Here is a 25828-nt window from a genome sequence, read left to right as displayed (position 1 = left end):
AAAATGTCTTCATTTTGTAAACAGTTGAATTGTGAGATCGTTTTTATCTGTGAACATGGTAAATGGAAAGCCTTCAACGTAACGTTTTCATTATATGCATTATGTAAATTACAATAAAGTTATATAATTCATGGAAGAGAACGAAAATGATAATTTAGCAACTCTATCTTTATTTTCGTTCGATGAGTTCGATTATGAAGATATTTATGAAAATCGCCTGGCAACCACCACTTGCGTTCACTCGCGGCAAAACACTCCACACACAGTTTCGCCGCATTGACATCGCGTTTACTATGTCAGGTCCGGGCGATTTGCATTTGATTGTGGAAATTGATTGTAAACAAAAGAGCTTTTCCGCAAACGATCCCGCCCCCGCATCGCATTCACTATGTCCTCGGTCTTATGGCGGGTTTACATTAGGGAGATCTATAGCTATAGATGGATTTATTCACGTGAAAATAGGTGTAATCGGATGAGAATAAATATGATACACTTATTCGAGGTATATATAACATGAATAAATAAAGCATATGTAAACGCTTGTGAATTTCTCACTGGTGAGAAATCACTAAAGTTGGATGCAGTTCTACTTCAGGTGAATAAATTCACCGAAAATATGAATATATTCATTATAGAAGTTCACGCTAGTGTAAACGGTTGATGCGATTTCTATAAATCTCATCATATTTCTTCACATGAATATATCACTAGTCTAAACCCACCCTTAGATAGATCCGAGTCGACCTGAGTTTAGCAAGTTGACCCACCATTTCTCTACCAACCACTTCATTTTTCGGTGCTCGTTCACGAAGTTGACAGTTTTGAATTGTGATTCAGCTGCGTGTTGTTCATTTTAGGCGGCCTTGTACTTGGGTATATTTACATTTTACGCTCGCTCGTGGATTCCAATCGAGACAATAGAAATTTGACAAATTCCATTTGAATCGCAATCTCTCAATCACGCGAGAATTTAGGTGGAATGATATTAAGTTAACTGCTACCTCTGTTGTGAACGCTGAGTTTTTGTGTGTCGATATATTTACCTGTTTAATAAATCCTACCCGACAAGGACAATCTTTTTGAGATTACTTTTGTCGAAGCATTATGCGATTTGAACTGGAGCGGTAAAGATATTAATGTTGTCAAGTAGAGAAAGTTTCCCTTTCATTTTCTACCGAACGAATCAGTTTTGATAAACAATAAAAAAATAACGGAACATGCTCGGAGACCAAACGCTGGCTCAGCTAACAGAAATGTTTGGCGACTATATCGATCAGAAGCGGATTCAGGCAGTTGTCCAGAAATGTAACAACAATCGTGAGTATTTCGAAAAAATAATATAGTGATAGTATAATCGGTCGTATTGCACTTCATACTGTGTACGTAAATATAAACTACCGTTCAATGGGGTGACACTGAGGCACCTTTACTTATGTCGAATTGTTTCGATTTTTAGTTGAGGCCAGCATCGAAGAACTACTCAACGGGAAGACTGAATCGCAACCCAAGTTACAAAAGAAAAAGATGAACGATTGGTTTCAGGTTTCCGATGGTGAACCCAAAGATACCTCCACTTCGAAGGGGGCAATAAAAAAAATAACTCCTCAATCAGTCGCTCCAGCCAATTCTCGTTCTTTTGCATCGTTCCTTCAAAAAGGCAACACCAATCAAGGCTTTGGAAGTGCCCCCCAGCCGCAAAGGTCTGGCAAAAATGTTGCCCGCAGAGGTGACGAATGGCCAGCTAACTTTTGGTCTGTGTGTGATCTCATCAACAAAGGTTATCGAGTGATGGTGCTAATGCGTGGGGCTCCTGGATCGGGAAAATCATATCTCTCAAGGGCACTTATCGACAAGACGATTGGAAACGGTGACTATCGGAACCACATCTTCAGCGCCGATGATTACTTCATGGTGAACGGAGTATACAAATATCAGGCGGACAGAATTGACAGTGCTCATGCCTTCAGCCAGAGCAATGTTCGAACGAAGGCTAGAGATGGTTGGAGTCCTATCGTGGTAGACAATACCAACATGAAACACTGGGAAATGCACGCATACGTTCAGATTGCGACTGACAATGGATACTATCTGGAGACGCTGGAACCGATTACTCATTGGAGAAACAACGCGCGAGCTTTGGCAGCGAGAAACACCCATGGTGTTCCGGAGCAGAAGATCAAAAGTATGCTTGCGAACTACGAAAAGCTGCATAGTGTGACTGAGCTGTACAAACAGTGTAAATTGGAACATGTGCTTTATCTGCCACCGAAACAGAGACACTTCCCGATTGTGAGGAACGATTTGCTGCAAAATACCGATGAGAACCAGAACAATTATCAGGTATGAAATACAATGATTACAGTGCGATTTTAGAAGTGGATGGGAATACAATGTAATAAAATGATGGAAGCCAAATCAGTATTCTGTGGCATCGAAAAATATCAAGTAATCGATGGGTTGATGATTCTGAGATGTTTCAAACGTTGCAAATATGGCCATAAGATTGCCTATTGCAAATCAGAAGTTAATGAATGCCCAGAATGCGTTAAAAATCTCCAATTCAAAGATTGTAACTCAGATGCAATGTTCTCATTGTACCAAAATTAAAAATGAACGAAGAATAGATTTAGAAGATTTAGAACGAAGAACATTTAGCCATCCAAGAAAAGAACATAACAAGGATATCATATTCTTTATCAAAATGTGACAGGATTACGCACACATTTCGATGAAATAGAGATCTTGATATCCAGCAAAAAAAAACGAAAATACTAATAATGGTTGAAACACATTTAAATGAATCGATCAATCTAAATGAATTCAATGTAACTGGGTACACAATGGTAAATTGCTTATAGAGTTATGTGCATACTGGAGGCGCATCTATGAACATTTCGAGTCTTTTGACGTTTGAAGAAATTTACAATGATTAGCTGACCCGGCAGACGGCGCCAGTGGTTGTGTGGTTAGCGTAACAGCCTCACAATCCGATCGGCCTGGGTTCAATCCCAGCTGGCGTCGTTGGGATTTTCAGAGGCGAAAAATCTCTGGTTACGTCTTCCTTCGGAGGGGAAGTAAAAGAAGTTGGCCCGGCTCATGAGTTGTTGAGTCTGATAGGTAGGAACAGGTGGAGTCGCCTCCCTGTTGTCGGTGTTTGGCACTAAAGTGGCGGAAATAGGCCGACGAAAAATAAGCGAAGATATAAAAAAAAAGCTGACCCGGCAAACGCTGTTCTGTCATATAAATCATTTCTAGTGAATATTTTGGCGGTTCAGAAACAAATAATTTATGTAGCGTAAGTGTGTTCAAATGTTTTAACGATCTAGAAAATTAATCGATTGTGATCGATGAAGGATAGATTCCACGTGGATGTCGAGCAGATATGTGAAGGTTTGATCGCGTATTGCATTGGACTGTGGGAAAGTTTACTTCTCGAGCCCCAATGCGCTGTGGAGATGGAGATGTGATCTATGACATACAGAGAAATGAAGCGCTTTACATAGACGATGACTATCGACAAAAATTTAAAAAAAAAATTCAAAAAAATCTTTTTTTTTATTTCAATATATTTTATTATTGTAACTCACATGCTTGATCTCTTTAATATTAAATGCTAAATGAAAAAAGTAATATAAATAATAATTTTTGTTATAAAATGGAAAAATAAAATAATGGAAGTTTTAATATGGACGGCTAAATTTATAAGTGCTTGGTTCCCGTTCATGCTTTTTGGAAAACGCCTTGTACATTTTCCATCTGCCATGCAAAAAAAAAAAAGATTTAGATCGCCACTTAGGCAATGAACCATGTTTGTGGTAACAATATCGAACAGTCACCAATATTCCGGATTCCGATTGCTTTGATCTCGATCGGATCTTACGATTCGTATTTTGCGTTCTGATATTCGATCTACCTCATTTCATTCGTGCTATGAAATGTGGCAATCTTACCTCGACGCAAAATAAACATAAAAACCATTAATCCGTATTCGTGGAGCAATTTACTCTCTATCAGATTTGCAGCCACGAAAACAATTCTAAATTCCTAAAATTTTAATGAAAATCATTACTCGATGTTGTTTAAATACTTAAAAGACAGTGAAATTATCGTTCCTTCTATAAATCTCTTTGCATTTCCGCCAAAATTTTATCCATAATATGAAATCTTTATCAGAGATAATTTGTTAATGTGTTTTCCTGTTACACAGAACACATATTAGAGATTATATACATTTTATCCGTAGAGTGTTTGGTGAATCACACCATCGAGGGAGATGGCGGATCCTTCGGCTGAAGGCAGGCTGGATTTTAATAACTCAGGAATCTGCATACTCGTTGCACTTTGGTTTTATGGAAGCCTTGTTGGAAAATTAAACACCTGGTATACTCTCTGAACACAAAATTTGGAATTGGAATCGCGATCTATCACACTTGGAAGTTGGATATGGAATGGCGAATTCTGAATTGGAAGGAGTGATCTGGGTGGGGATAAGGATCGGGATGAAGTAGGAAATTTATTTCCTCTCACATTTGCTCAACGTCCGCGCTGTTGGTCGCGAACAGTCTTTTTGCATTTATAATTTTCGATCTACAAGCGTGATCATTCCACCCGAGAATTCATTACCATATTCGCTTCACAGAAATAGCTCAATGTCGAATTGCATGACAAGACTGCCACATTTGCACAACTTGATTGAACTTGAGTTGGAATCTGCACAGGTAATTCTGATTTCAGAATACAGGAGAACAGTTGATCAGTAGTTGGATCTGGGTTTCCGAAGAAATTACTCCATCCTGAAAACTAAAAATATGCGTATAAGGTAATCCTTGCTTAAGTCATTCAATCGAATACATCCAGCAATATGTTGGACGGAACACTTGTAATTTTGTAATGGAGCTCATTAAAGACATAATTTCTTTTGTTTGAACACACGTACTGTGTCGATGTAGCTTATGATAGCGTCTCTCAAGTGAATGTATTCTGTTGATTGCGTCATAGGAGTTCTAGTCGTTCGCTCTCTACCTTCGCGTATATGTTGACTATGGATTATTGGCACAGCTCAAGACGTTGTCCTGACTGCTTCAATTCATCAAACGACTCACATAAGAATCTATGGGTCACTCTCTTGTTTGTTCCGTCTCCTCCAACAACATGTTTAAAAATATTAATTCAAAATTGAATTGAGGCTACTTTCGTATGTATGGGATGAAAGCTCGATGAAGAGGACAAAGTGCCATCGGCATTTAACAATGTAAATAAATTCGTCCTGTTTGAAAAACAAACGACGAATCATTTATTTGGTCTTGGTTATATAAAAATACAAACACCGCAATTTAAAATAGGAGATAGGGGGGACAATTGGTTATGTATGTATTTTTTCAAACCAAATTTATTCAAAAAAATACAAAAAAAAAACAAAATCACTCAGAAAAACCACCAAAATCGGTATTAAATATACTGTAATCGGTATCCTAGCGGTATCATATATATTTTACGACCTATTCTCATGCCTACCAAGTTTTTTGTGTATAATTTCATTAGAATCGGTCGAGCCGTTTCGGAAGACTTCGACCACGAACATCGTGACACGATATTTTTATATATATATATATATATATATATATATATATATATATATATATATAGAGAGAGAGAGAGAGAGAGAGAGAGAGAAGAGAAGAGATACACACAGGGACAATTGGTTTCTAGCTGTAGAAGTCAGAAGTTCGAAAATAATTGGAATATACCATTCGCCTAGTAGTAGCAACAAAGACTTTTTAGAATTTCTGGAAGATGTGTGGTCACAAAACATAAAAAATAATTAACAAAAAAAAATCATTACTGGTGATTTTAATATTGTTCGGGTCGAACATAGACAGTCTCATAAATTAAAAAAAAATCAACCAAGCTGCTAGATTCAGACAATAAATCAATGATCACATCAGAATAAAAAGAACAACTTCGACGACTATTGAATTAGTTTTTACTAATTTTGACGATGGAGTGATCGAGATTCTTCATGACAGCAAAATTTCTGATCATGACACAATTGGTGTGACCTCTAACTTCTCTGATGGCTCTGTTGGCGTTACCGAAATTAAGAAAAAGTTATATGAGTGTTGGAATAACTATTCGAAATGGAAGCTGTTTTGCAGTATAAAAACATCGTCGATTGGAGATGATGTTTAAAAAAATTAAAGAAGCACATTTCTCTTTAATGAAATAGATATTGGCGGCTAGAGAATTTGACATTCCGCACTAAGACTGAACGGAAACTAGGCATGGTACAACTTTACATGGGCTTTCCTCAAGAGAAGGCAAGATCATATTAAAAGCAAAACGTATAATCATAGCAAAAAATACAAACAGTATTAGAAATTGCGACACGTACAAAGTATAGAGAAACATTTATGTACGCGAGCTTAAAAGTTCCAAAAAAAACTGGATGTGGGTTATATATGTGATATCGCCGCGAGGTGGATGTAGGACTGACGTTGACTCTGGGATCAATAAGTAACAAGCATATAACTCTTGGACATTTAATCTTTCGAATAAAGTGATTATCATACCACTTCGTTTAGCCAGATAGGACTGCTGCCTTCATCAAACAATGCGGCTCCGTTCAGTCCGACTGCAGAAAAGAAATGAAATTGGGAGAGAAAAACATAAAGCATAGGCGTGTGAGCGTGACCTTTTCCGGCTCACATCGTAATAACAATTAAATGGATTATCGAGCGGGCACCAGTTTATATATGGATTTGCGTAATTTTAAAAACCTGTTTTCGAAGCTATTTTTGAAGTATTGAAACAATTTTTCGAGCCAATAAGTAGCAATCATATAACTCTTGGATATTTTGCCTTTTTCGAACTTACACTCCGGTACAGAAATGAAACACGTAGTCCTACTCCAAAAAATGAAATCAGTGCAATTCAGCATGGTTCAAAGAAATCGGATGTGTTGTGGGGTAGCGGTGTCGACAACGATCGCTGCGGAACAAATTTTCACCTTCAGTTTTTCACAAAAGCTCTTACCGCTGAAAAATACCTTCTTAATATCCGGCTTGGAAGGCGCTGCATTTTGACACCTCTTCTAACCTGGAAACAATGTTTGAATTCACAAATTAAGTTAATAATTGATCGATGGGGAAAAGTCACCAATAAATTATTCACAATTTATTTTTCATCCTGCTAGCGACCAGATGAAAGTGAAACATAATACGATGAGTGCCATCTAATAAACTAATGTGGTCGTATCTGATGATATCACTTAGTGTTCATCTTATCTCATCAAAACGTTAGGCGGACCGCGTCCTGGCGTCCTGTCACGGTCGCCAGGAAATATATTGAAACTATGCAAGGCATTTGTCGTCATGAAATGTAACGAAAAACATATGAACTAACTTCACTTTTATTAACTTTGACTTTTAATTACACGACTCCACATATATCCAATGTCATGACTACTCAAGTAAAAATGACCATTCCACTCCTAAGCGCACATATCGGTTTCGTAAGAGACGTAAAACGACTCTGTGTACAGTCGGTTAGTTCATTAGAAGAGAATTGGGTTTGTTTTGATTTTGGAGTCGCTAGCGCATGTATGTTGTTATTTATGGGTGATGATTCGTGTGGAAAGCAATTAATGAAATTATACTTGAAGAATGATTTGTGGTAAAAGAAAATATTGAAAATTATTTCTTGCAAAATCGTCTTTTCTCAAGGCTAGAGGCGAATAAACTGAGAAAGTCAGAGAGTCTAAGCCTCTATAATTCAAAACATCATCATCATTACACCAATAAATCCGAACACCAAATTTTAAAAAATGCTTTAAACTTATTGAATTTATTCAGAAAAAGGGATTTTTTTTATAGTGCCACCCTAATCGGTTTTAAACATATGGTAATCGGTATCCTAGCGGTATGTAATATAGTTTACCTCATATTATCATGCCTAACAAACGTTTTGTGCATGATTTCATTAAAATCCGGCATGATAATGTGTGAGCTGCTTCGAATTATAAAGATCAATTTGGAAAACTGAACATAACTTTCAGCTATTTGTGAACTTCGCTGCCGTCTGGTTGCTGGCTGGACGATTGATGTGTAGTGAAGTTGTGAATTCACGAATAGCTTGGTTGTACTCAATAAATTGAATACGGGCGGAGCTTAATTTGCAATATTTTGTAATCACATTTTTCGTAGAACGAACACTGGATTTGCTATTTCTATTTCATAAAGACGTGCTCTGTTTTCTGATTTGATACTATTACTGAAAGACGTAGTTCTACTTTAAAGAAAAGGTGATGATTTCTGGTACTTTTGTTATTGTTATTGTTGTTATTATTGTTATTGTTAAAAATGAAGTAACACCAGATGGGCCAACGTGAAGAACCTAGGGTCTTCCCAGGTTGGAAATTCTCTCGACATGCCATAGAATAAATACGTTCGGTTGATGGTTTAAGTTGTTTTTTTCGATTGAGAATCTATGCTTGTGATATAACAAGACCTTTTTCTCTTCAATTCAATTTGTTTTCTGGTTAGTGTGATGTCATGAAAAATACAGATTTAGATTATTATCAATAACATAACTCGTCCCGCTTAAACTTTTGTAGGGGAATGAAGTGGAACACTCATCATTTATTTAATAAAGAATTTATTCTCAAGTAATTTTTTTCCTTCCCACAGAAACATCCTAATGACCAGGACTCGTCTCCGAGCATCATAAAGTGCGAACCAGACACCGCAGAATGGTCAACATCTGACTGGGAAGCATCGAATGACAAATCGGAAACCGAGGAAGCCTCTTGCGAGACAGTCGTGCCCATCGACACTCCCATCCCCAAGCCTCCACGACCCACGCCGAAGCGAATGTACACAACTGCCTCCACCAGTAACGACTATACGGAGGATGATTCCGATTACAGTCAGGTTCTCGCGGTGCAATCAACCGAACCTGACAATGGAGAACCGATATGGACGTGGCCCACGATAGATGAGGCCTGCTGGAAGCCGTACGATGAGGAGAGTGTCAATTTTTGGTCCAAATCCGAACGAACTGCAACGGTTCCCGACTCGAGTGAGAAGTCGACACCCTCGGTTTCTCCGTCAACTCCTCTCCCGAAGCGTGGCGGGAACTCGTGCAACAGTGAGGCAATGGCACAGCTTCTGAAACTTTCTGAAATAACCATTCCGGACGGATGGGAACCACCAGAATTCAAGCCAAGAGCAAAAGCCCATCAAACTGAGCGCAGAAAACCAGATAAGAAAAAAATAGCCCTTGTGAAGCATCGGAGGGGATGCGAAAATGAGAACACTAGTTTTTCGGAAATCTGCAATGTTTACCCAAATATTCCGGCCCAATATCTTTGGGATTTGTTCGAGAAATGCAACGGGGACGGGGATTGGACCGCAAGTCTTCTATTGGAAGAGCAAAAGAATTATGATTTCATAGGCGAAAACAATACTGCTTCGGAAATAGCGATGGAAAATCAAAATGAGCCTTCGTTCGAATGTGATTGTAATGAGCCTGTAGCATCGAAAGTGCATTCAAGTGAAGTGCCTAGCAGTTGTGGGGGAGGATACGATACGGATCGTTCCACCGTTAGTTCCGGATCACCCCGTAATACACTAAGAAAGAAAAATAAGAACACGAAAGAGTTTGTGAAAAAACAATTGGAACAGTCTGTGGTTCTCGGCACAGAGCACTATTCCGACCACATACAACAGATTAGAGTAGCGAAAGGGATAATAAGTAAAGAGGAAATTATCCCCAATTGCGTAGAAGATTCCAATTCAGTGAAAGAAGACGAAAGTCCGGAAGTGATAGAAGTTTCACTGGGAGTTAATCTCGTCAAACAGCTTCACGCAGTATTCAAAGACAAACACGGTTACAAGCCATTTTCAGTTGATGAAATTACAGAGGAATGGACGAAAGTATTTCTAGCCACCGATATGGCTGAACAGCTTTACCTCTCATTTATGGACTCTGTTCACAGCCACCGAGAGATGGAGAGACTTTCAACAATGAAAAAAGACATACAGATTGCCAGGCAAATTGAAATGAGGGAAAAATATCCCGCACTGTTCAAGGAAAGTTCCGACCCGGATGCTCCGAATTTGAACGACATTATTGAAATGGAGTATGCGCTATCGGCTTATCGTAATGAGATGAACGGCTGGACCACTCAAATTCCCCAAGATATAGCATCCCAAATGACACGCCAAAAACTGGCCGAATTGTTTCCGTATGTGGAAGAAAATCTCCTCTATGAAATCCTCCACGCACATGACAATAAATTCCACGATACAGTAAATGTGCTGAACAACTCTATTCCAGAACAGCTAAGGAAACAAATTGCAAAAGAACAGGAAGCGCTGCTCAAGCGAACGGAAGCAGAGAAGCTGAAGGCATTCACCTTACCTCCGGTAGAGCAACCCAATTTGGGGGGAGTCTCCAGAGAGGATGCCATCAATAACCACCTGCGGGTGGCTGAAGAGAATAGGAATCTAGCAATGCATCATCTCGAACTGAAAAATGCGTGTCACCAGAAATCGCAGAGTGCCATTCAGCGTGGAATGGTCGGAGTGGCCGGATATTATGCGCAGATAGCCCAGCTTCACTGGACCAAAATTCACATGTACAACAACAATGCTTCGAGTGCGATTATGGAGGTGCACAAGTTGACGCTGAACAACTCGGATGTGTTGGATCTGCACTTTCTGCACTCGGAGGAAGCACTGCAATGTATGGAGATATTCCTTGCGCAGCACGCCGAAAACCTCAAGCGGAGCGAGAGACAGTACAAGGAACTGTTCATAGTAACCGGCCGGGGGTTGCATTCGACAGATGGGATTCCCGTGATCAAACACAAAGTGAAGGCGATGCTGAAGGATTTGGGACTGAGGTAAGATGAAGTTGATTTTTTTTAATCTCATGTTTTTATTTTTTATTATGCTCATTTAGCTGTAACAGAGCCGAATTTATTCGTATACATTTTTTATCTTAAGATATCTTTTTTTCTATCGATACCCAAAACATGTATCCGTTTTCAGTGTACGAATATTCCTATTATTCGAATGTTCACAGTCCCACTGTTCACAGTGGGACTGCTGATATGAGGCTTCTATTGTTGTGTAAATCATTTTTTTTCCAATTTTTTATGCCGTAACAACACTCCTTGAAGTGGATTGTATATTGCGTCCAACTTTGAGCTCAATCGGTTCCGCACTTTTCGAGTTTTTGACGCGTACACAAACGAACAGAACATTTTTATATATATAAAGATTTTTTTTTTTTCTTTATTATAGTGACTTTCAACACATTTCGGCTGGTTCGTCACTTTTACTTCCATTTTTGGAAGAATGTTGGGAGTGAGAATTGAACTCGTGATATATATAAAGATAGATAAAAATAGCATTATCTCCTTCGTTACCACGTTGTCCGGAACATTGTTTGTAATAACTTTACAGCCCTGTAAGATCGCTGCTACTCAAGCTATCATTATCTGATTTACGTGGGTATACCCTTTCGATCTTCTAAATCAGCAGCCATTTAAATTCATTTATTGCATTTTTACATAACCAAACAAGATACTCGATATTATGACATCCTGGACCACAATTACACAAATTGTTAGTAGTGAGACCTACACGATAAAAACATGAATTGAGCACACATTGATTGGACAACATACAATATAATATAAAATAATTGCCTATTATCGGTAAATAAGGAATAATTCATTTTACGCATCAACTCACATTATGAGCTTACGCCCGAATTTAGGCAAAAAGATTGCTCGTTGCGTCGGGAAGGAAGCGAGTGGATAGTGCAATCGAAAGAAAACATACCCAATTAAATCGTAAAATTGTTAACTTTTTTTACTATATTCACTGTTTATGAAAACTCTTAATAAATCGTTACATTTTTCGCAGAGTGACCCCCCTATACAGAAATCAAAGACATAGTCCTATGTCGAAACTTAGTAAGCATGAGAATAGGTTGTAAACTACATACGATACGCTAGGATACGATTACTAAATATTTAATACCGATTAGAGTGTCTCTATGCAGAAAAAAAAATCTGAATATTTTTTTTTCTGAAACTTGCTCCACAAAATACATATAACCACAAATTTAAACCCCCATACCCTATTTTATAATCGTGATTTAAGTAGTTTTGTACAAACAATATTCAAATAATTTGACCGTCGATCGTTTTTCAAACAGAACGAATTTATTTATGTTGTTAAACGACAGATGGCGCTAGATCGAAGTATCATCCACAATTCGCCTTCGTCTAAAGCCAGGCGTATCGCCGGCGAGCTGGAAGTATTTTTGAATGAGTACAAGGATTTATCGATATACTTCAAATCACACTTGCTCGGTTTACAAAATGACAATCACATTATTGTCATCAATTCTGAAAAAACATCTGCTGGAGAGCACGTGTCTTCATTCACTGTGCAAATTTATTAGAATCATAGAAGGCGAGAAATTGTGATTCGAAGAAAAAACATTAATTCATCGAATCGCACATTCATCTTCAACGCACATCGTTCATACGACTCTCTCCATGTTCTTCTTCAATAGCACTAACGTTCCCAACCATCCCATTCTCATCGTAGTATTACTTGCATCATTTTTAGTAGTACTTATTTGAGATTTCTATACCAAACAACACACCTTGAATTCTGAGTGGCAAGCACTAGAATGTGTGTGATCACAATGCAAGTTAGAAGAAATATCTTTGTCGAAAAATGCCCGATCGTTCTGAAAGAACAAAATGAATATTGCACAAACATTAGACAACGTAATCCTGCCACAGGTACTCCATTCATTAAAAACATCATTACTCATTTTGAAATAATATTTATGAATAGCTATATCAGATGAATGATATAAAGGAGTGCGCTCGATGAATGTTATGTCATTATATGATGTCGTGAGCTGTACCAACAATTCATGGTCGACATGTACGCGAAGGTAGAGAGCGAACGAATGCGATTTCTACGACATAATCAACATAAGTGGCTTGAGGAAGAATACATTCACTTGGGAAACGCTATCATGAGCAACGCCGTAACAGCGTCAGAGTCAAAATTATGCGAACGAATTGCAATTTTGCATCCTGAAATCCGTTCGACTCAAGTCCAATCGAGTTGTGCAAATGTGTCAACCTTGCGACGCAATTCGACATAGACAACATTGAGCTCGGTGTTTCATTTCTTTGGAGCAAAAATGCAAAATGGATATACGGGAGAAATAAACACGTTTTCATACCATTTTTTTTTAATGGAAGGTAATTCTACATGTTGAAAATGTGTGAAATTAACATTTGAAACGCTTCATGAATCCGCCAAACGAATCTCTTCCGGCCGAGCGAGTTTTGAGATTGAACGGAGGAATTAGCGCATTTCGGCCTATACAGGTACAGATTTATGGACGAAAAAGTACAGATAAGAAAGATTTTTAACCCCTCTGGTACGGATTAAAATGTAGCAACACTGGTCCCAATCAACTCAAAACACCTCCGAAATCACCTATTGAGTATCTATGGTGGGAAATCAAGAACCATCTGAAGAATAAACATCCAGGGATCGAAGCGGAACTCAAAACGACGATTACGGAGATCTGGGAGAAACTTCCGTCTACAGTGACCAGAATTCTCGCCTCAGTGCTTGCAGAAAGTGCAGGACGCCGAATACTAGGGGATTGATTTTTGATTTAATTGAAGTCGCATTTAATTATTTACTTTTTCGAAAAACTCAAAAATAATGAACCATTACGTGTTGTATACTCAATTTTGCGATTGACTGTATATAAAAGCGTGGCTGAAAATAACCGCAGAGGAAAAAGCGTGGTTGGGACTGATCACGAACGCCACGTCCCGTTTTGTTACAAAAGCTTACTAGAAATATTCTCACGCGGAAAAAATTCATGGGTATAAATGCCACAATCTTTGTTATTAATTTATTTTTCCACAATTAAATTTATTCTGAGGTTAATGTAATGGGAAATATGAAATATGCTATGAAAGAATGTCTACGCGGACAAAAGGGGAGAGATACAGTCAATATCCACGCTTGTCCATAGAGGGGAAAGGGGAATCTAAAATCTAGCCTTTTATGTTTACGTGGTAAGTGGACAGCTCCTAGATATTTTTTTTTGTTTTGATAAAACAAAGTTTTCATGGTGAAATATTTTTGTTTTTGTTTCTTTGTTAGTTTTTTATTTCTTTATACACGGTTCTCTTTATTTGCGGTGACTTCGCCAGATAAATGTGGTATTCTACTGTACTTTAATTTATATAATATAAGACATAATTTCTCACAATCGCATGCTGTTACCATTTCATACATGTATGAAATAAACACTTACCTTATTATTGCATTCTTTCAGGTGCGTTGAAGTGAATCCAGGATATTTGAAAATCAAGTTGCACACCAACTCCGACATGCAAAATCGCCTCATGCTGTTCCAGTCTGGTAGAATAACAGAAAGCTAAATGTGCTTAAAACCACCGCCATCGTAGTGCTTCAAGTTCTCAACCGTTACCAATTTGGTTCCGTTTACGTTTCAACCCTTACAAAAATAGCTTTAAGTTGGTCAGGATGATCCGTTCCTCGCTCAGTTCATTGTTAAGTATCAACAATTATGTGTACATAAATGCTTTATGTGTTACACTCATGTACCTGATTATAAGAATCCGTCGAATTGAAATAGAGTGAGGCGCTCATTTTGACGTTTTGTATATATATTTTAAAATATGAGAAATGATCAATTTTATTACAATAAAACGACACCAACGCTTCACGAAATAAATAAACTAATGCTCATTAAGAAAACGTGTCCCTATCAAAAATATACCATCTTACATCACTTGTCACAAAAAGGGATAGGGGCTTTACTACGGGTGAGCGGGTCTAATTTGAAGCCCGAGACGTTTTTTCCCAGGGCCCGGATTCATTCCCCACATTCGTTCTAGATTCCTGTTCTTCATCATCTCGACAGTTAGCTTCGGTTTCGAATCAACGATGACCGATGTATTTGCGCTACAGCTTTTCATTGATTGATTCAACGATTCGGTACTTCTTATAGGCTTCATGATGGCAATAATCACAATTGGATTCTAGCTGATATCATTCAATACTTACACATTTGGATGCCTTCCTCTGAAAACCATTCCTTGCTCTGCTGCCATCGCCAACGTCATCTAAAGACTGCATGGAGCAGGATAATCGGGATGAACTTCTCCTTTTACTGTAAAATAAAAACAAAAAAAATATTCGTTATCAGCAATCCAATTCGAATTGAATCTTACCACAAATCCTCGAAATATAAATGTTGTAGCAGCTTAGCAGCACTTATTCTCGTTTCTGGTGCATACGCCAAGGTTCGATTCAAAACGTCCACCCCATAGTTACTGAGCAACTTGACGAGGTTACGAAACCCAATCGGCTTTCGCTTGGGAAACTCATACTTCATTTCATTCAAATGTCTGAACTTAGCTAATACTGCCGGCGAAGGAGATCCCACCACTTCGTGAATTAGATTCAACTGATCTAGTTCATTGTCCCCAGGAAACAGCGGATTGAGTGTCAACATTTCGTAGAAACAACAGCCAACAGCCCAGATATCCATTTTCGGTCCATAGTAGCCAGACGTTAGCAGACATTCGGGGGGACGATACCAACGGGTTGAAATATACGCGGAATAGGGTGGCTCTTGGTTCACACTGCAAATCGATCCGAAATCCGCCAATTGAACCAGCTCCTGGAATGAATTCAAAAAAATTACATCCATATGGTAGCTAATAATTTTTTCCCCGGAATTGACGAACCCATTGGAGGATGACAACTCGCCACTTCCTGGCGTAAGGCCAGACATGACCAACCCATTTCTGTATTCCGATCGATTCGAAATATTCCGAACGACTTGATAAAATTCTATTCTGTATTCCGTTCGAGTTGTTTTTGCATTTCGTTCGATCTGTTTCTCTTCGAACATTAAATGGACAAAGCGTTCGAAGCTTCGTATTCGAAGAGAATACGAAGTTATAACTCGAACGAAATAACGGTTTCGAACGAAATGGAAATCCGTCGGAATACAGAATAGGGCTGGACATCTTCTCAGGAGGAGTTGTTTCCATTAACGAAGTCAGACGTCCCAGAAGATAATGAACTGTCAGCTTCACACCAAGGAGAAGTAGTATGTTTTAACAATTTGGATACCTCGTCATACCAAGTAATAGATCATGTACCAACTTCCTCGCCTCAACATCTAAATTTAGTTGAAATTTTGATATACTGCCTAAATTTCTACCGTAGTCCACTTAAAATGAAAGAAATCCAAATTAATATTCTAAATTCTTCTTTCTCGATAATTATGGCAACAGAGACAAGTTGGGATGATAGTGTTCGAAGCGAGGATGCATTCGGAAATCGTTTTAATGTCTTCAAAGATGACCGTAATATTCACAAATCCCATAAAAAATCGGGAGGTGGCGTCCTTATTGCTATTAATTCATTTATAAATTCAGAACATATTCCAACAACAAAATGCAAAGTTTAAAGCCTCTTAAAAACAAAGAAAGAAGAAGAACAACAGAATTCGACGAGTTTGAGCAAATGTGGGTCAAAGCCCTTATTGCGGAAGAGATACATATATTTGCATCTGTTTACTTCCCCCCTGATCGTGCTCAAATTAGTTGTTATGAGAAATTGAAGTTGCTTCCTTTGCACCAGAATCAAAAATCCATATATACGGAGACTTCAATCAACGAAACTTTACTTTATCGACTTTATCACTGATTTTGACAATGTATTTATCTTGCTTCCAGTTGTTGGTGATAATAAGACTCTGCAATTTATTATTGATGAAATAGCCGGTCTTGGGTTGAATCAAATCAACAATGTTCATAATCGACAGAAATGCTTCTTGGATTTCTTGTTGACAAATATGACCGAAGATTTTTAGGTGACTGAATCATTAACTCCATTTTGGAGAAATGAAGCATTCCACACAGCTATCGAATATTCTATATTTATAGATAACACCCAAATCCATTTGATTATGAATTCGAGGAAGTGTCTGATTACACTAAAGCAAATTACCAATCAATTAGGTATAAGCTTAACTGTATCAATTTGCAGGATTTATTTAGAAGTGTGGAAAACATTGAAGTAGCAGTGACGACTCTTTACTCGATAATCAATGGAATTATAGAGGAGGAGATACCACAAAGACGGAAAAAAACATAAAGAATCTAGAAAATAAAAAACAGAAGGCACATAAAATTTATAAGAAATACAAATCTGACGCTAATCTCGAAAAATATCGGAACATTTGCGAACAGCTCAACACAACTGTTAAATGCGTCTTTGAAGATTACAACTTAAAAACAGAATCGGACATAAAGTCTAACCCGGAAAGTTTCTTTAATTACATAAAAACAAAATTAAAAACAATGGCTTTCCATCACGCATGCACCTTGACGATACCGTGGGAAATAACCCAGGAGAAATTTGCAACCTCTTTGCAACATTTTTTCAAGAAGCTTATATTGAAACAGCTTAGGAGGACCGAGATCGTGACTTCTTTGCATTTCTTCCAAAATTTCCATGTGATGTTGGAGTCAGAAAACTAAATTACATTGAAATTTCTGACGCATTAAGTAAGCTCGATGTCTCGAAAGGGCCTGGTCCTGACGGAATTCTACCGGTTATTTTTTTTAAAAAAAATTGGCATCTGAATTAACTCATCCACTTCTCTGGCTTTTCAATAAGTCATTGGAATCAGAAAGGTTCCTAAAAATATGGAAAAACTCTTGTCTTGTACCAATATACCAATCAAATCCGGCAATAGATCCGATGTAAGAAATTATCGTGGAGTAGCAATCATTTCTTGCATTCCAAAACTCTCTTTGAAGGTATAATACACCAAAAAAAATTCAACAACTTTAGAATTACGAATAAGCAACACGATTTTTTCAAAGAACGATCAACAACAACAAATTTGCTGGAATTTATCACATTCATTTTGAATGCAATGGATAATGGTAATCAAGTTGAAGCTCTATACACTGACTCTAGTAAGGCCTTCGATCGTGTTGATATACCCTTACTGCCGTTCTACGCATAGTTGTCCCATGTTCCAAAAGCAGCAACTGAGAAAAACACAATCAAAGTTTTCTAGCATATTTGTCTACCAGAAGCTTCAAGTATTTCAGTTTACCAATACACCGGTTTTTTTATGTGCAGTAAACTATTATCAAATGAAATATGAAGAGTTCCCCTCATTTGAATCAATCAAGCTTGATTATAAGTTTAAAAATTCATGGTGGAAAAGCTATGCCTAGAATATCAACATGGGACAATTGAACTCGATGTTGTTTTTTGAAATACCGGGAACAAACAATAAATTTTTAAGTGTTTTTCCGAAAGATTATGCATAAAAACATCATTTTATAAAGAAGGGAGTGATCAGCAACACCTTTTTTTTATCTGTATTATAGTGACTATCAACTCATTTGGCTGGTTCGTTACTTTTACTTCCATTTTTGGAAGAATGTCGGGAGTGAGAATTGAACTCGTGACCTTCAGCGTGAGAGGCATGTATGTTACCACTACGCCAGATCGCCTCCTGCAACACCTTTGCAGAATATAAATCTCATTGTTAGTAGGCATTCACTAACATGGTGTACACGTGTTCTGTTAATCTTTTTTTATTTTTTTGAGAATTAATTCGTTCTTCCAAACCAGAAATGAGTGCATTAGCCCTGCTGAAAGCGTGGCATTAAAATCTTGTACTAGCACTAGGCATTAAATGGACTAGCTGACCCGGCGAACTTCGTCCCGTCCATTTTTTTTTTTGTTATCAATACCTTCAAACATTCACGTTTTCTTACTAAGCGCAAGTTCATGAGTCCAATCGCAGAACTGTTCATTGATTGATCTTCTAATCAACCACGTTGAATTTACCTTTTACTAAAAAATTGCTAGTACTTCTACCAAAACTCATCATTATAATATCAGATTATTTTCAGACACAATTCTCGTTCAAAATTTTTCAACCACTTGCAATAACATGTTTCCCCGTTACATGGAATAAATGTTTGATGCAGAAAATATGATAGAATAAAAACAGACCCCTCCTCTCTTCTCCACTTAGAGAGGAGGGAGGAGTGTCTATTCACCGTCGAAACGTTTCGTGCCCCCTTAAATCTTCGCATGCCAAATTCGGCTCTATTTGCTTGATTAGTTCTCGAGGAGTATCTAACCACCATTTTATAACATTTATTGCACCCTAAAACCTTCACATGCCAAATTTGGTTTCGTTTGCTTGATCAATTCTCGAGTAATGCAAAAAAATGTGTTTCATTTATATGACAGCTATGGGACAACTATGCGAAGAACTGCAGCTTACTCCTTCTTAAACTTCAAAAATAGGGATAGAATTCAAGCTATTGAAATGGTTAGAATCATATTTGACTGACCGCACGCAAATTCTGAAATTTAATGGGAAAATTTCAAAACCAATATTTGTTACATCCGGAGTTCCTCAAGGCTCTCATTTGGGGCCACTTTTATTCATTTTATTTATTAATGGCGTTTTCGTTTTTCTTAACAATGTTAAGGCACTTATCTACGCAGATGATATGAAGCTGTATATGGAATTAAAGAATGAAGAAGACTCTCAAACATTCAAAAATGAAGTTGACATCTTTTATAATTAGTGCACTGAGAGTTTATTACATCTCAATGTTAGGAAATGCACTTTAATGCCTTTTACAAGAAGAAGAACACCATTGAACAATGGTGTTAAGCTGGGAAATCAACCCATCAATAGATGTCAACGAGTAAGAGATTTAGGTGTGGTCTTAGATTCGAAACTAACCTTCGTTGATCATCATAATACAATCATCCATAAAGCGAATAATATTAGGCTGTCAAAAAAGTCCTGCGGTATTTCCGCGAGGTGTCGTTGTAAGCGCGTAGTTCTAGTTGTATTCTTTGTATCGAGTCATACTATAGCTTGTTGGAAAGGTATTTTTGCGCGCTATAATATAGCCCTTGACAGTGTTTTGTTTGGTTAAGTCGTTCGTGAGTTATAGTGTCGCAAATATGGAGCAAAATAAAGAGAAAATCCGACATATTTTACAGTACTACTATGACAAAGGCAAAAATGCATCTCAAGCTGCCAATAAAATTTGTGCAGTTTATGGACCCGACACAGTTTCCATTTCCACCGCACAACGATGCTTTCAACGTTTTCGTTCTGGTGTAGAAGTCGTCGAAGATGCGCCACGCTCCGGAAGGCTGTCGTAGAAAATTGCGACAAAATTGCTGAATTAGCCGAGAAAGACCTGCATAGTAGCAGCCGTAGCATCGGCCAAGAGCTGGGGAGCTTCATCAAACGCTTTAGTTACCATTTCCACGATCCGTACACAATAAAAACATTGTATATTACACACGTCAGATCAATTCTCGAATACTGTAGTATTGTATGGTCCCCCTACATAACTTCACACGAAGACAGAATTGAATCTGTACAGAAGCAATTTTAGCTTCGTAAACAAGGCTGGTCTTCATATCATCTCCCGCCATATGCGGCACGTTGCATGCTAATCAATATTAAGAGCCTGAAAGAACGTCGGAACTCTGTCATGATTCTATTCATTATTAGCATCATATCACAATGAGTGGACTCAGCAGAAAGATTAGGAAACCTATTTTTTACGCACCCGTTAGGTACCTGAGAAACCCTAACATTTTCTACGTAGCTTACCGAAGAACGAATTATGCCAAGTACTGTCCCATTAATCGTATGATGAGCCTCTGTACCGAACACAGTGAAATAATTGATGTAATTATATCAAGGCCAATGCTTAAAGACTATCTGAATAGAACAGGATATAGTTAAATTTCACTGTAATATTTGGGCAGCATATTTAGTCTACACTGGTTTTATGTTTTATGATTTTGTAACTTGTTAGAATCCTCTTTCGAATTAAACGGATAAATTATCCAGCCATCTCTCTTTAGATTTTTTAGTTTTAAGTAGTATTAAGAATGTATCGGTCTACAATTTTGATTGACGACAATAAATAAATAAAATCAACACTTACACTCTCTTTAAGCTTATTGGGTGCCTTTATCAAGATGTTTTCCGGTTTGATATCCCGATGAAATATTCCATTTCGATGTAGATGATTGAGTCCACAAACAATTTGGTACAGGAAACCTTTTACACGTTTTTCCGAAAGGCATCGTTTGCGACCCCTGATGTAATCGTACAGACTCTCATCCATTAATTCCATTATGAGAGTCACATTGCCATTCAATTCATCGCTTGAATATTTAAAAAAAACCGTTGTAAATTGTTTTCATTCGTAGTTCAAGCAAAAACTTACTGTAAAATGTCCACGAAGCTGACCACATTGGGATGGTAGTCAAGCATTTTCATTACCTGAATTTCGGAACACTGAAGCGCTTCCGCAGAATCCATATAAACCTTGGTGAGTTTCTTCGCCGCATAGTAGTCTCCCGTTCGCTTGTGTTTCACCCGGTATACCTCGGAAAAAGACCCTTCCCCAATTTTCTCCAATATATTATAATCTGAAACAATACAATTCGAAATATTATCGATGGCTACGAATATTTCACCTTACCGATCAGTTCAAATTCAGGCATTTCTGGTTTGAATTCAAAAAGACAAAACCGGCTGTCATCATGTCAGATGTCACTGTTATCAAAGTAGGCGAATATTTCTTTCAATTATAATTAATAAATCAATAATTTAAACAAAAAATGGTTCGAACGTATTTCTTTATTCGAAATAAAATCTCCCTAAAAGCCTAAAAGTCTATCGATTCTGGACAATGAAAGGCACATTGGAATGAAAGATTAAATCGATGTGACGAAATGGAATACAAGTGGATTCTAATCTAGCACTACCCTATCGTTACTATTATCTAAATGATTGCTCGGGCTCTCCGTCGGTACTACTTCCATTGCAGAGCTAAATAGAACCCGATTCCGAAACGAACGCCGAAGCAAATTGTCGTGCGCTCGACTCTCAAACTCTTTCTTTGGGGGCGTTTCCAGAAATTCGCCCTCAAATATCGTCTCCAGATTGAGTCGCGTTCGGCTTCGCTCGGAGTCCGGTGGCGTCACACCGATACGTGCATGTATCTCCTCCAGTGTTACGAAATCCTTCCCCAGTTGACTCGGACTCTCAAAGGGTGTATTGTACGCACTGTTATCACAAATAGAGGAATTTTGGGAATAGCGTGGCGGTGAGAATGATTCGGTATCGATCGGCGATAAGGATCTACCGGATGGTGATAGTGACTGGGTGGAGAAGACCGGTAACTCATCCAACAACGCGCGATGATGCTGGTCGTGGTCATCGTCGCTTGAACAACAGTATGGAGAAACATACCCTTCCTCATCGGAAGAGGAGGAATCGAGTCGTGCGATGAAACAGCTCCCTTCGATGGCTTTCGAAAGCTTTACGATATCAGTTGAATCAGTCATGTTTCGCCAAAATAATTGGAACCGGTGTATACCTAAAATACAGAATAAGTACATCCACGGGTAAAAAATATTTGTATTGAATTTAGCAAGTAATATAGTAGTTCCTACCTATCGCATCCTTTTCTGTGCACTTATCCCAGCAGACAGGTAAACATTTTGATTGAAAATGTGTTTTTGTTTGGATATTTGACAAGCATCGAAATTACTATGGCAGGTAGAAGTATTTTGCTGGGCCTTTGTAGTTGTGCGCAATTTTTTCGGCATTGAAATTTCAACCATTTCATATGCTATCGTGACTTGCGAACTTCTAAAAACATGCGATAATAAGCCATTTTTCTTGCGATGTTCGTTGGTATGCCATTATCGAATTTGAAAAATAAACCAATTCATGTTACTATACATTTCCACTTCATTCGCTCATCTTTGTTCCATCGTGATGTATTCACCAAAAGCGAACGATTTTGTGTGATTTCTATGGGTGAAGTTAGGCCGAGGACATAGTAAACGCGATACGATGCGGGCGCGAGCTCGTTTGCGGGAAAGCTCTTTCATTCACGAATGCGGAAATCAAATGCAAACTGCTGGAACCTGACATTGTAAACACGATTTCAATGCGACGAAACTGTGTGTGGAGTGTTTTGCGCGAGTGAACGTAAGTGATGGTTTCCAGACGTTTTATCTCTAAATATCACATCTGGCATCCTTGTGCTGGGTTCCTGGGTTGCTTACATGTGGAATGGAGTGGAATGAAACATCAATAAACGCGTGATCAGTATGTCATAGCACGCGACGAGCTCCAATTAATCGCTCCGCATCGCAACGCATCGCACCACACCACGTTTACTATGTCCTCGGCCTTAGATCGAACGCGACATGCGATGCGATGCGATACAATGCGTAATGAACGCGATTTTCAAAGCGACATACCCAGCAAATCGTATAACTTTTGCAAATGCTAGGTCGCATGTAAATTCGTATCAAATTACAATTGCATAAAATATCAATCAAAGAATACATCATGTGTATCCAAAATCGTGTAAAATGCAAAAACACTGTTTTCTATCACCCTTATTCTGATTTTCAAACGAATAGGAAACGTACGCAAATCCCATCATTGTTTTCGAACGAACCATTCGTCGTATTTTGAGGCAACCCAAACGTGATGAAATCGTTAAGTTTTCATCTGTCATCATAAACTTCATTATGTCTGGCAGAGATGCCATTTGTTTAACTGCTGAACCAAACCTATTGCAGACTGCAAGGATATGGTATTTCTTTTCTTTATAGCTTGGATCAGCTCCCTGCGCTTACAACCTCTTTCTTAAGACATGGCTCCGCGATTCTCGCGGTTACAAAGGCAGCTGGCAGATATTTATACAGATCGACATTTAAGATTTTCGTCGAAGACTTAAAATATATCATCTGGCATCTCTGGAGGTGGTGACATTTATTCTGACAAAGGTCAAAACGAAAACGACATATATGTCCCACGGTTCTTCCGGGCCGGTAAGAAAACTCGTATCATGTGTCTGCTGCGGCAACTTTACGGACCGAGCGTGGAATGGCTACGCAATAAAATAAAGAATTTCACAACGCCCTCGAACCGGATGGTGAAAATCCTGACCGTCAGCAGTAATTACCACATCGAGGAGAATCCATTGGATACCGGGATATATGACAGAGTGGTCGTGACAGATTTGACCAAGCAAATTTTCAGACGCAGCAGATTGATCTGATAGGGCAGAGGAAATTTTTTGTCCGAGGTGAATGAGTTGACCAAAGATGCTCAGCATGTGCTGAGAAGAACCATGGAAAAGAATGTGTCTACGTGCGGATTGATTCTGTGCATAATTCTACTTCGTGGGGTATTCCCGTGGTTAGAAGTCGTTGCTTAGGAATAACAGTGGCGGCTCCATCTGAGGAGGATAGTCTTAAAAAATTCAATTTAAGATTGTCATTTATTTGTTTCCTGAATGTAACAGCACTATTAGCATTTCAGCGGAAGAAAAAAAGTTAACACATTCCTTCGGAGCCAGCGAAATCGACATCTCAAGTATCCCTCCGATAAACCGCCAATCAGATTGTCCTCGAGCAAAGTCCTAGAAGCTAGAAGCGGTGAGGGGACCGCTATACGCGCTGCTATCCCAAAGCGTCCCATCGTATGTTATATTCCGTGGATTGGTACATAATCTGGTCAAAAATTGCGACATGAGTCTGATGAGGAAAAAGTTGAACTTTGCCGGGCAGTATGAACACCGGATGCAGCAAGGAAGCAAACATATGACACTGTCAGCCCTATTCTGTATTCCGACGGATTTCCATTTCGTTCGAAACCGTTATTTCGTTCAAGTTATATTGTCCACTTAATGTTCGAAGAGAAACAGATCGAACGAAATGCAAAAACAACTCGAACGAAATACAGAATGGATTTTTACATTAGAACTTACTGCGAAATTTGCAGAATTACAGTGGATTTTGTAAAGCACTATAAAAATCCTGTTTTTGGCACTTTTATGAAATCGATACAAAAAATTTAATTTTTTTTTGTCAAAGTAACAAATTATCCTTGTGCAGAATTTATTGGAGTTTTCAAAACTGCATTTCGATTTGCAGTGCGATGGTTGTTTATTGAATTATTCATCATCAAAAACGAAGGGATAATTTTTCATTCAAACTGAAATATCTCTGTGTGGGAAGCTCCTACAGGAACGTTCTTGGAACCAAATGAAAGCTTATAAAGTAAATTGGATTTGCTATAGAGCTGGTTAGCAAAAAATTGTGTTAGACCAGAATATTCTTGAAAAAACAAAGAAAAATCGATTTTTCATTTCTTCCCAATATTGTTTCCCACTACACCTACACACACCAAGATAAAAATAGGTAAGTAAGATATTCTAATACCTGGAAGTTGTAGCTTCAAGATGTTGTGCATCCTATCGATATGCGTTGATTTTTCACGAAGTTACAGCCCAGCAAACATTAAATCGCATAACAAGCGTATAAACATCATATGCCCTAAAATTTTGGTTGGCATATAATGCGCCTAACTGGCATATGCATGCAAAAGTGGAGGCCATATACATACATGGCAAATGCTTACCGGATTTGTTTGGATGAATATGCAACTTTGACCGGTTATAATAGCGATTATGCTGATATTGAATTGCGATCTAATATAAATATATTAATGAATTGCTGCTGATACATTCCGTACTGTATTTGGCAATGTGGAAGATAGGTCAGAACCACAACTATCGGACTCTATAGCAAACTTAAATTGGAACGTTTTT

At 38.2% G+C, this 25828-nt stretch overlaps 3 protein-coding genes across 3 annotated transcripts; 1 reads left to right on the top strand and 2 right to left on the bottom strand.

The window, feature by feature from the left end:
* Positions 1 to 829: 829 nt before the first annotated feature.
* On the top strand, positions 830 to 14841 carry LOC129778358 (NEDD4-binding protein 2). The gene is made up of 4 exons (XM_055785224.1): positions 830 to 1317; positions 1457 to 2340; positions 8685 to 10903; positions 14401 to 14841. Exons 1-4 carry the CDS (start codon positions 1218 to 1220, stop codon positions 14504 to 14506), a joined length of 3309 nt encoding a protein of 1102 aa, XP_055641199.1. The 5' UTR covers positions 830 to 1217; the 3' UTR covers positions 14507 to 14841.
* On the bottom strand, positions 14747 to 21789 carry LOC129778359 (MAPK/MAK/MRK overlapping kinase-like). The gene is made up of 6 exons (XM_055785225.1): positions 21671 to 21789; positions 21413 to 21617; positions 21128 to 21350; positions 15323 to 15774; positions 15156 to 15261; positions 14747 to 15100 (listed from the first exon to the last, which is right to left on the bottom strand). Exons 1-6 carry the CDS (start codon positions 21690 to 21692, stop codon positions 14909 to 14911), a joined length of 1200 nt encoding a protein of 399 aa, XP_055641200.1. The 5' UTR covers positions 21693 to 21789; the 3' UTR covers positions 14747 to 14908.
* Positions 21790 to 21797: 8 nt separating this feature from the next.
* LOC129778357 (uncharacterized) lies at positions 21798 to 22785 on the bottom strand. The gene is made up of 2 exons (XM_055785223.1): positions 22647 to 22785; positions 21798 to 22570 (listed from the first exon to the last, which is right to left on the bottom strand). The coding sequence occupies exon 2, from the start codon at positions 22536 to 22538 to the stop codon at positions 21942 to 21944; it is 597 nt and encodes a 198-aa protein (XP_055641198.1). The 5' UTR covers positions 22539 to 22570; positions 22647 to 22785; the 3' UTR covers positions 21798 to 21941.
* Between the last annotated feature and the right edge of the window lie 3043 nt (positions 22786 to 25828).

This window comes from Toxorhynchites rutilus, chromosome 3 (genome assembly GCF_029784135.1).
Source record: "Toxorhynchites rutilus septentrionalis strain SRP chromosome 3, ASM2978413v1, whole genome shotgun sequence".
NCBI lineage: Eukaryota > Metazoa > Arthropoda > Insecta > Diptera > Culicidae > Toxorhynchites > Toxorhynchites rutilus.
This window is presented reverse-complemented; position numbering and strand designations above follow the sequence as displayed.